The 12,840-nt window shown below is 33.5% G+C and overlaps 1 protein-coding gene and 1 long non-coding RNA gene across 2 annotated transcripts; both read left to right on the top strand.

The window, feature by feature from the left end:
* The first annotated feature begins 1,434 nt into the window (after window positions 1-1,434).
* LOC149407362 (uncharacterized) lies at window positions 1,435-3,330 on the top strand. The gene is made up of 3 exons (XM_089627892.1): window positions 1,435-1,534; window positions 1,708-1,786; window positions 2,769-3,330. Exons 1-3 carry the CDS (start codon window positions 1,526-1,528, stop codon window positions 3,053-3,055), a joined length of 375 nt encoding a protein of 124 aa, XP_089484018.1. The 5' UTR covers window positions 1,435-1,525; the 3' UTR covers window positions 3,056-3,330.
* A 529-nt stretch (window positions 3,331-3,859) lies between these two features.
* LOC149407361 (uncharacterized) lies at window positions 3,860-4,571 on the top strand. The gene is made up of 3 exons (XR_016297294.1): window positions 3,860-3,938; window positions 4,016-4,124; window positions 4,398-4,571. It is a non-coding gene; the product is annotated as an uncharacterized LOC149407361 (long non-coding RNA).
* Window positions 4,572-12,840: the final 8,269 nt, after the last annotated feature.

The following is a 12,840-nucleotide window of genomic DNA, read 5'->3' as shown; positions in this document are numbered from 1 at the left end:
GATCTGGCCCGACCCTCCGATAAAAGATTTTGGATCGGGTCCGGACCTCTTTTGAGCTTGAGAAAAAAAGACTGACCCGACCCGACCTAATTGACACCGCTATACATATATACATGCATATTTTTTTCTTTTTATTTCAAAAGTATATATACTGATATGATATGGGTAATTTTTTAATCAAGTTAATAATTAAGCGCGTTGTTTAAATAACAAAGCATTAAATAGGTAGAGTGTTGTGTGTGTGTGTATATATATATAGTGGTAATATTAGAATGTCAATTCCTAAGCAAGTTTGCCATTTTTATAACTTTTGTGGATGTGAATTGTGCCTTATATATAAATTACTATTATAATATGTACTTTATACACATATATGTGTATATACTAAAATAGTTTCATTATTCTATATAACTTAGTAATGCTCTTACGGGGAAAAATACAAAATCAATTGAGATATTGACATGAATATTACCAATTTCATGACACTTTGTCAAAATATATAAAACATAAAAATAAATAAATAAAATTTGATACATCTATTATTAAATGACTTGTAAAAACGTTGTAATTCCCTTGATGAAATCGGTCACGAAATTTTGTAATTGGTCTCGAATTCACAATTTCGTGACTGATTAACCAATTCTGTAATCGGTCTCGAATTCTCAATTTCGTGACCGATTAACCACGAATTTTCAAAATTTCATGATCAAACAATTACGAATATATGAATTTCATGATTGATTGGTCACGAATTTTGAAATTTCATGACAGATTAATCGCGAATTATAAATTTTTGTTACTGATTAGTAATTGCTATATAATATTTCAGCTCAATTTCATTAACAAAATATCCTAATCAAAATCATCAAATTCTAACATAGTTTCCTAGAACCAAACACACTTAACACCAGGAACGATTGTGAAAACACAAGATGATCTATTAATATCATGATGGATGAGATGAATATTAAAGAATTCATTTGTATCATAATTGAGTCTCCATTACAAATACTTGCATTGTGAGAGAGAGAGAGAGAGAGAGAGAGATATTATAAACAGGATTGAAATTTTAGTTGGACTGCCACGTGAGCGAAATTGGCTATTTTGTTAACAAAAAAATATCTATTTTTCAATCTCAGTATTTGAAGTGGCCTAATTCGAATAATTTTTCTTTAATATTACTTTTTGAAAATTTAAAATCACATGAATAATTTTGAAGCTCCATATTGCATTTATCAAACTCCTCATAGTCCATATGAACATATTAATTTCTCCTTTTTTTCTGGCTATATGACTCATTCAATTATACATATATATATTAGATGAGAGTGACATTTTGTTTGGGAACCAGTCAACGCAAAGACCATCAAATTCTATTACTTATTGTGATGTCGATATATAGAGGACCCTTCGTCGCAATATCTCATTCAAAACTCCTAGAAAAACAACCGAAAATCATTCTCCTTTTCTCAACGCAAATATACAAACTCTCTTACAAGCAAAGGATACAAAACTTATCGACGAAATGACGAAGGTACATATACATATATATTAATATGAATACATGCACGCATATTGCAATATATATATATATATATATATATATATATATATATATATATATATATTATAGAAGTATCATAGTTCTTATTAAGTTATTCGTTTTTTTAATTAGCATTGCTGATTTTGGTTCACAATATTTTGCAGCAAAAGGTTGTCATCAAGGTATCACTATACTCCGAGAAAGCCTGCAAAAAAGCTTTATCAATAGCAGTTGCAATCGATGGTACGTAATTAGTACACAGAGAATCAATTCCAGCTTCTTCCAAATTTTATTCTGATCGGTCATAGATATACTTATTTTCAAATTAATCCCGGTTCAATCCAATAATGACATTTGTATATTGGTCGTATTGGCTTAGTCCAAAGTAAACCAATTTATATATTTCGAGCAAAAAAAAAAAAAGTAAACCAACTTATGTTAAAATAATCGAATAATAATATAATCACCATCCAATCTACCAAATTATTAAAAAAAAAAATCATCAGAATCAAATTAATTATTAATTTACGAGAACATGTAGTGATTTTTAGGTCATACATACACGTTTGAGTAGGTAATCATCAACTATGGGACATTATCTTATTTTTCATCAAATTAAAAACGACACAAACGTACATGCAATTGTTAATATATATATATATATATATATATATATGTGTGTGTGTGTGTGTGTGTGTGTATATATATATGTATATACTTGTAAATAGTGATATATGTTTTACTTGTGAGTCTTACTCGAACCAACGTTAGCTAAAAGTTGTTGACAAATATTTATATAGAGCATGTTGTATACAGATGATATGTAATAATAAATCACAAACAAAATAACTACTTTCCACTTGCTGATTTATCTAATTTCTAATTTTACCTAGTGTTTAAAATGTTACAAATTTCTACTACACTGCCAAAAACCCAAAATATGAAAAATTCAAAAAGTTTAGTAATTTTTGTGAAATATGGCAACAAATAGCCAAAATTCATGAGATCTTTTAATATTATAGAAAATAACAAAAAAAATCCATTGAAATTCTGGCGAAACTTCAGAATTTACATTTTGATTTTATCTAATTATGTATCGTCATTTTCATCAATGACCGAATTTTCATAAAATCAAAACATAACCAGTGTTTTAATCTTCGCACTTCTAAGTATTACAAGAACGCCAAAAAATTCCATAACCTTACTTAATTATAAATTATTGTAGGTGTGGGAAAAGCAGAACTAGTTAAGGACAACAATGAAATAGTCGTGACCGGCAACGATATGGACGTGGTGTTGCTAGGCACTAAGATGAGGAAGGCCCTTAAGAACGCCGTGGTCGAAACCGTGAGCCTCGTAGACGAAAAAAAGGATGAAAAGAAAGATGAAAAGAAGGATGAATATGTGCTGTCTTATTATCCTCATAATAGTCCTCCCATCGGTTACTTCAATTGTTCCCAAATCCCCGAGCCATGCTACAACTACCCTAGTCCCTCTTGCTCTTTAATGTGATTGGGCTTGGATCGGTCTCAGGATTCGAGTTCTATTAGTGCTCGTCAACAATTAAGTTCGTCAATGGAATTATTTATAAAAAAATACAAGGGTTGCTTGACTTTGGTCTTACCTTTTTGGTCGAGTGTACAATACATTCCAACGTTGTCAATTAAGGTTGTTTTCTTCTGTTTTATTCCACAGAATAGAGTAAGGAAAATTCCTTGCAAAATATTGTAAGAAAATATTAGTCCTCTTTTCATAATTAATAGTTGAATGCGGTGTTGTAACTTCTATTCCTCGAGCTAACTTACATGGTATGAAAAAGACTATTGATAGAAGAACAGCCAAAACACATTCTTGGCATTACACGTAGACCGTATCAACTCTCAAGCGTTGAGATTAATAGAATTAATCTGATAAAAAAAAAAAAAAAAAAAAAAAAAAAAAAAAGAGAGAGAAAGAAAGTGGACCCTTGAATTTTTTAGGACCTCTTAAAAAGTTCCCATTATGCCAAACGACTTGCTTCAGTGGCGTACACGGAGCCGGGTAACATAGGTAATTAATATCATCTATTTATCATTTGTTGAGGGGGTGAGATTGACACGGATAATAACAAATGGAATGGATAAAACTTATTAAATATAGTTCAAAATTCAAAATTTGATATAATTAGTACTAGGGATAGGTGAAAAATTAGTTATTTTCTCAACTACCCTCGGTGAAAAAAAATTTCAACAAAGTTATTTCTGCTTGGCTTCTTTCTCACTCCAAACGCATGTCCCTCTTTCTTTAGTTTTCATTCTGTAGCTCGCTGGAATCCTTCTTTACGAGGCTTGCTGGGATCCTTCTTCACGAGGCTTGCCGGAATCCAAACGCACGTCCCTCTTTTTGCAGTTTTCAGGTTTGAATGCTAAACCCGATTTAAAAGTTCAACCTTGAAATAAATCTGATCATCTTCTTTGTTGGTCATTGTCTCAGCCGGATCGGGGTTAGGCTCATCTTCTTCCTCGCTCTAGAGCTTTGGGTCGTCTTCTTCGTTGCTTTGGAGGTTTGGGTCGAAATCCAAAAATTATTCCAACATATTTGGGTTAGTTCGTCGTCTTTTTAACAAATAAGAACAAGTTTAAGTGATTTTATTCGATTTGAAAGTAGTTTCAATGCATTTCAGAGTGATTACTTCGCCAAAAATAGAGATTTTGTTTATTTCCGCGATGAGTTTTCCAGGTATCACGAAATGCATCCAACTTGTGACACGTGTGTCACGAAGTGGAAGCATTTTGTGACACTTGTTTTAATGTATTTCGATGTCAAAAACCTTGTTTTATTACTTATATCTAATGTGACCACCAATCATATACAGGGATGGCGGAAATATGTCTATATGCTAAGCATAGGGGGAAGTGGGCACAACTAAACGTATACCAAGAGGTTGGTACTCGATGGAAACTACCTGTTGAGAGCTATTGTTTAGAGTACTACACGACCGAGTATTGAAAATTGGCGTATGCAGGGGTTATTCATCCTCAAGGATGTGAATCGTCATGGACTTTTCCCGACGAAATCAAACAGATCAAAGTAAATCTGCCTAACTTCTTATTAGATCGCCCGACAGGTAGACCTAGGAAGAAAAGGATTCCCTCTCTAGGAGAATCTGATGTCCCGCTTCGCAAATATTCTCGATGTGGAGATGTAGGCCACAATAGAGCTACGTGTCGCAACCCAATTCCACAAGAAATGAGAGCTCCATGGATGGGTCATTGGTTTGGTTTGTAATTTTACACGGATCTTTTTTATGTTTGATTGTATTTCCTTTAATGTTTAGAACTTCCTTTGTGTTTTAGTATGTATTCTATTTTCATTGTTTAGAATTTTATTAGTGTTGTTGGGTTTATTGATAAGACTGATTAAAAAAAAATTCACTACATTTTGTGACAGATCATGTGATTTTGTGACATGACTGTCACAAAATCATATGACTTCGTGACACATTTGGCATATGTTAAAAAACCAATATATAGAACTGTTAACAATCATACACACATACAAAACATTCAAAAATGAAATCAAGTAGTTTTCGCTTCATACATATAGGTGTGGTCTAAGTGACAAACGCGCATATATTTAAGTAGCATCCTGATTGGACTTTCCACGTGTGTATATTTAAAGTGCTCCGTGTCGGTATAGAGCGGTGGTCATCTTTTGCCTATACATACACATGTCCTCTTGTTTTAAATATGACAATGGAAGGCAGTGTGCCAAGAACTCGGCAATCTTGATAAAATAAACATGCCACAATCACTTATGAGGAAAAAAAACATGTGTAAATTAACGTGTAGTTAAGATAGTGAAATTAACAATTACAAACTTACCCATTGTCTTGTTGTGGAATTTGATCGTAGTGGACGACCTTGAATATTTCATATTTCGAGAGAAGAACACCGACAACGTGTAAAACAAATGGTAAAATGGTGGCCACGTTTCTGACTTTCGTGTCCACAAGCATATCTAGAAGTGGAACTCATGAAGTCATACACTGTTATAGACCTCAAATGTACACTGACAACGAGAAGATACCAGTGTGCGGAGTCTACGGCAAGGATGAAGACATCATCAACATCATCCCATGGGTCCACCAGTTGCTCCGATCCACTCTTCCCGGTTATGTGGTCGGTGACGCATTTTTCAGTTTTTTTTTAAGAATACCATTATTGATGATTATTGCACCTTGATAACCATATTAAGTGCGGAAATAATTAATTACACTAACAAGAACTAATTAATATTATGCTATCTAACAAGATCTAGATTTACTTATTAATTATTCATGAAAGCAATGTCAAGCAACCAATAAGAGCAAGGTTCAAAGATTCAGTAATACTTACATGATTCGGATCAGCTACAGAATCTTCAAGCTTTGACTCCTCCGTCTTCAGTCTTAAAAGACTATCTTCAAGCTTTAGCTCATCGACGCTCTGAACTCGTCAGTGATGGCACCGTAATCTTCCGAGACGTAATCTCCAAGACGAATAAGAAACATCAGTGGGCATAATCTTTATCTCACTACGATCTACAACAAGGTGTTTAGATTGCACTGTGTTTATGGGATTGGAATCACAGAGTTCCAATAGGGGGAGAGAGGGAGTCGACCGAGAGAAAAGGGAGAGACTTTCTTGGTCGAATTTTTCGAACCACAAAATTCTATATGTTGCCTTCTCATGAACCCCTATTTATAGTAGTGGAAATGATATATTCTTGGTAGTTTCCAAAAATATATTATTTCCTTTTTATTGTGTTTACACTAGTGAATCAAAGTTTAGCCCTTGGATCTCATCTCATGAATCTTACTTTCTCTCTTAGCCATCAGATCAAAATCTATGAGATTTTATTTTCAGTTTATTTAATTATGAGAGAATAGATATTTCCTTTTAAATATTATTCACTCCTAATATTCATGAGAGAAAATAAAGGACAATATCTTATTTCATTTTAAATATTATTCTCTCCTTTATTCAAACAACAAAAGAGAAAATATTAGTAAGTACCAATAATAGCATGGACGAATTTTGGCACACGGCCAAGGAGGGATTTGCGCAAATCTTGTGCCGGAATCCTCAAAAATTCGTGCACCTCATTTTTGTGCAAGACTCAATTTCTTAAAACTCAATTAATTATTTATTTATTTGGTCCAACAATAAACAAATAAGTAATTGATTAATTATTTACTTGATCAAACAATAAATAATTAATACTACGATAAACAATTTTTTAATTATGCAAATACTCATATTTCGGAATTGGTGCTGTCAATCACAATTACAGCTAGTGAGATTATAATAATGAAAATATTATTATTCGAAAGTTCTTATCCGCTTTTATCAGAGCCTTATTGGGGCCTATGAACTTAGTATTAGAAGCTTAACAAATCCGATGAAAAGACGAAAAATTCATTTCTCTTTTCTATATCGATTTGTCTAATCTTGGTCAGACTCCACCTTGCAAGCCAAGATTGAATCCTCCTTGGTACTAGAATTATATTTACTCATCGTGACAAGTGTTCACTGATATAGTTAGTTCATGATCAAGATCCTCCAGATTCATCCCGTGTCGAGAAAAGTCAATTATTCTGTTATACTTTTCTTGACACCTATAAGCCCTAAGCATTGTTGCTTCTCCAGCGAAAGATTCTTTCGAACGTAAAAACTTCGAAAGTGTGCGCAATCTATCGATTTTGGAATCAACCCTTAGGTGAGAGAACATTTATCTTCTTTCAGGAAGGCTGGATTTTATATCTGTAAATCACTTCCCACTCGAACCATGTTCCGCAACTCCCAAAACATAAGCTGTGACTAGCATGATATTGACCTTTTAGCGAATGAGTCAAAGAGTGCGGTAACACGATCCAGTGTCCATGATCACTTCTTGATTTAGATCAAGTATCACTGTGACCATCATTTGCGACCTCGGTTAGTGTGTCGTAACGATCCTTAAACAACACAACTACAACCAAGACCTGTCCGGGTCGTACACTTACCACAAGTGTAGAATGCTCTCACTAAGTGATCAACCTTCACTTGTGTTCCACATATATGATTTCAGATTCAGCTACCAAGGCATGAACCAATCATCGACCAGTTTTAGTTCATCGCCCAAGCTCAGATGTTGTGCATGTGACTCGGTTCAATACAGAGACTATAGGTTGATGAATGTTTGATAAATCTTAATATATAAGAAATAACGTTTTCTATTCGAATAACTTTATTTTATTAATATTTCAGCTAGAATTTACAAAAGCATCTTCTTGTGGGCAAGAATTCCTAACAACCCTCGTGTCTTTGCTAGCCTTGAACTCCGTGTAAGTAGCTCGAAGATACATACAAAAGATTATTGACATGACAGTGAATGAGTGATTTATGTACTTCGTGACAGATGTGTCACATAATCAATGTATCCCGTGACACATCTATGAGATGCATTGATTATGTGACACATCTGTCACGAAGTACATTGAGTCAGTGACACATCTGTCACGAAATACATTGAGTATGTGATAGTTGTGTCACGAAATACATTGAGTCCGTGATAGATGTGTCACAGAATTGATGTATCTCAAGACTTATTTTAAAAAATACTAACACACAAAGTTACCTAATCAGACAACCACAAGTTATAGAAGAATTTTTTTTTAATAGAAATCTGACCAAGTCCCATTGACGGCGATGTGCTCTCTTCCTCCGGCTTGTATTTAGGTTTTCCCTGAGCAATGCTTTTGTGGCACCTCTTCAAGCCCACATTCATCCACAACTTCATCGTGTCAACATCATCAGTGTCAGGTCCTTTGGTGACTTCCGACAATGGTAGTTCATCCAGAAGAACTTCGGGAGCATTAGTGAATCTCAAATATGGTAGTGCCTTTTTGGAAGGAGTAAAGCTATCAGGGTTGCGTCTATACCGGGTCAATTCTTTCTTCATAGGTGATTCTTCAATGAGGATTGTGGCCAAGTTATGTTCAAGTCATATATTTGTTTGCTTAATATTATGAAATGAGATGCAAAAGAGGAATACAAAAATGAGGTATCTCATGAACCCCATGGGTCCCTTACAAGACATATTCATCCATAGCCTCTTCATTCCTTTGGACTTCCAAACTAAGTGGTATATATGCTTTGTAAATCTCTTGTCCTCATCATGTATGTGTGTTGTCCTCCTCATGTATGTGTGTTGTGCATAAGTTTCGTGATACATAAGTTTCATCAAATCACATGTCACTAGTGTCACGAAAGACTACACCTTCATCGCCCCAAGCTTGATGGTTCCTCCTCATACCTATCCTAAAAGTGGTCAATATCAGTAAGTAAAATATACATAACTAAATTTAGTCACCTTGTGACACATGTGACACAAAGTGCATCCAATTCGTGACACATGTGTCATGAAGTGTATCCAGTTCGTGACACATGTGTCACGAAGTCACTACATTTTGTGACACATGTGTAAGTCAAGGACATAATAAGTGTAACAATGGCAAGTAAGTCAACTAAATGTGTATATAATTCAATTACATCACCTATTGACACGAACTGATTGATTTTGTAACACAACAGTCACGAACTCGTTGACTTCATGACCGATGTGCCATGAACTCGTTGACTTCGTGACACGTCGGTCATGAAGTGGGTGAGTCTATAACCTTATTATCACGAAATCAATGAGTTCGTTACCGATATGTCATGAAATCAAACACTTCGTGACCAAAATCCACTATTCTTCCATATCAATCTCCACATCCAAGAATTTGAAGCAAAGAAAATGCTCAAAATTACCCAATCACCAAACTTATCATTCTCAATTTTAATTTTTCCTTATCAATATATTCATAATCATGAGTTTATCAAATTTTTATAGCTTGGAAGAAGAATAACAGGTTAAAAACACTAACAAACAAATATACATACAGATAGGTGTGACGCGGGGGTTGACGTTGTCTCCAAGGCCGATTTTCCTTTTTCTAGGTTTCTCAAATCGGGCTTGACCATGAACTCGTCATCATCGGAATCCGCTGCGATGCCTGAAGTATTGGCCTTCTTTTTACTCTGTATCAAACACATAACAAACCAAGGCAACCCAATCAACGGATCAAAATAACCCAATCATCAGAAATAACCCATTTTGTGACATAGGTCACAAAAATGTCCCAAAATCAACAAGTTCATCAAGTTCATCACCTACATTTCGTCTATCTCACAAAGACAACACATAACACCCTAAAGAAGACCTAATATCCACATGCACAAACAAATTTTTCCTCTTTTTCAACTAAATGGGTTTGTAATCCATACCTTTTCGAATTCTGAGTAGAAGGCGTCTCTTGGACCAATTTTCCTTTGTGACGGCTTCTCAAATTGGGTACGACCATGAACGCATCATCGTTGGAATTGTGCGCTGGCTCATCGACCTTCCTTTTTGAAGCTGTCATATGGCTTCGTCGGACTTCTTTTGACGCTTCGTCATTGCAATGGAGTTTAAGTTTGGATTTTTCTGGTGAGGGTAATGGAGAAGCATCGCCGAGAGAGACAGAGAGTGAAGATGAAGAGACGGATGGCGTGGGTTTGGGCTGTTATTTTTTAGCCGAGAGAAGAGAGAGTGAAGATGAAGAGAAGGATGGCGTGGGTTTGGGCTATTTTTTTTTTCGAGAGAAGAGAGTGAAGATGAAGAGAAGGATGGCGTGGGCTTGGGTTGTAACGACCCGACTTATCGGACCGTCTTCTTATCTTACATTTTAAAAGTTTAGAAAATTTCAGGTAAATTTTTTTTTTTAAAACATAACTTAAAATATAAATTTTGAAAACTCGTGACCTAAAAATTAATTTTCATATAAAAACTTGATGACAAAAACAACCAAAAAATCAAAGTTGCATAATCAAAAATTAAAACCAAAAGTACGATTGTAAATAAATACCATAAATAAAGTCATAACTTTTAACGGAATTGAAAAGCATAACTTAACCATTAAAAATAAAACTTTGGGTTTTGGATTATTTAAAAACTGATAGCAAGCAGAAGTCTTTTATCTTCGTAAACGGAAACCATAACCCAACCATCTCGCTATCGCCGCCGCTGAATCCACCCTCTTCGTGTGTTCATATGTTGTTTACTTGCAACACAGACGTATATACATAGAGTGAGCTAACGCTCAGCGAGAATAACTATAACTCACAAAACATAAGCATATATACATAGAATGAGCTAACTTCAACGAGCATAACTATAACTCACAAAACACAAGCAAATATACATAGAATGAGCTAACTTCAGCGAGCATAACTATAACTCACAAAAGATAAATAATAAAAATGCATGAACCGATTTTTAGTGTTTTAAGCTAAACCGTGACATAAGATACCCTATTATAAGTCTATCTTATTTTAATTCAGGGGTCCCCTAGAGTAGTCGTACCAATTTTCAGTGCGCACTTTGGAAACGAAGATATGGGGTTGCAATGTCTCATGCTTCGCTCCATGATATAAACTTATAACATGTGAGAAATTTCCCCATTTAGACCCGTAAGTCGGCTCGAGAAATTCTCTGTAAGACCTCCATAGCTCGAGGCGGTACGACTTTCTTACTTATTTTTTCACTTGATTATTTTCGTTACATACATGAATGACATATAAATAAACATACATAATAAACATATATGATAACATAACTAGAAATAAGAACATGTTATAAATATTCTATTTTACAACGTATCATCACATAACACACCATAACTTATCATATCATCAACTCGACATATCGTAACATTTCACATACTAAATTCTCATATCGTATTATATCATAACATATAACAAAACAAGACTAACAGACATGTCCAGACAAATAGACATATTTAAAGAAACATATCCAAACAAATCACACAAATAAAAACACACATACTTTAATTAATTCAGATAATATAGTCAATGTATTTATTTTCGAACGAATCCGTGTTGCAGTGAAATTATTCTCACCTTTGCTTTGGAAAATACGATCGTTGATCGTGGACGGCTCGGAAAAACTAGACGACTTAGGACCTAACCGGAAAGAGAAAGAATTTGGTTCAATAACCCACTGAAAATAAATTTTCTCAAAAGAGGGTCGCTGAAAAAAAACTTTCAGAAAGGTGTCTAGCGTAAAAATTACTAAAATACCCCTAACCCTCGGGTAAAAGACAGAAAATAAATTGCTGCGGAAAAATCTACAAAAAATTCCAGTAAATGGGAAAAATTAATTTTGAACACAAATTTTTTAATCGATAAAGTTAGAATCCGTTTGAAAATTTGAGAAACAAAGAAAATTAACAAATGATAAAAATTTAGGGTTTACGAAACAATCAGATCTACACCCAAATTTTAAAATGACTATTTAAAAATAATTTTCGTTCTAAAAATCGTAAAAATATTTGATTTGAACAGGACACATACTAAACAAAACTTTACAGAAAGAGTCGGGTTAAAAAGATTAACGAACAATCCATACTAAGTGTTTTAAAACAGTTTTTAAAATTGACGAGAAACTGTTTTACAAATCTGCGTACTGTTTTGAGAATAATCGGAAAATATTATGTATTTCATAAAAAAGTTATTTGATTAGAGATTTAGATAGAAGACATGTAAACTTAGTTTTTTTTCAAAAAGAATCGATACAAAACAACGATTTTAGAAATCACCGTAAGTGTTTTAAGAAACGGTTTTTAATGAATCCGAACTAGATAGAAAAAATACATACCTATTTTTTTTTCAAGGATTGAGTTGTCAGACTAGAGCTATGAATTTTCAAAAAAATAAGAGAAAAATGGGAGGGCGAGCAGAGAGGAAGCGTGAAAATAAAAGGTATAGGACTTGATTAAACCCTAAAAGCCCAAATCTAATCCTACTACTACTCCTAATATTAATATTATTATTATTATTATTAATATTAATATTATTATTATTATTATTATTAATATTAATATTATTATTATTATTATTAATATTATTATTATTATTATTATTATTATTAATATTAATATTATTATTATTATTATTAATATTATTATTATTATTATTATTAATATTAATATTATTATTATTATTATTATTATTATTATTATTATTATTATTATTATTATTATTATTATTATTATTATTATTATTATCCTGACCAAGGTTCGAAATGCCGTTTTCGTTGCCGTTTCGAGCCTCCTGATTTACGGAAAATCGTCATGCCGATGGAAAATCGAACGGAAAAATTGTGGAAAAGGGCAAATGAAATACCGTTTTCAG

This window comes from Urtica dioica, chromosome 1, assembly GCF_054948205.1.
Source record: "Urtica dioica subsp. dioica isolate 48M chromosome 1, U.dioica_male_clone48M_v1_H2, whole genome shotgun sequence".
NCBI classification, from domain to species: domain Eukaryota; kingdom Viridiplantae; phylum Streptophyta; class Magnoliopsida; order Rosales; family Urticaceae; genus Urtica; species Urtica dioica.
The sequence above is the reverse complement of the archived record's forward strand: the minus strand, read 5'-3'. Positions and strand labels throughout refer to the sequence as shown.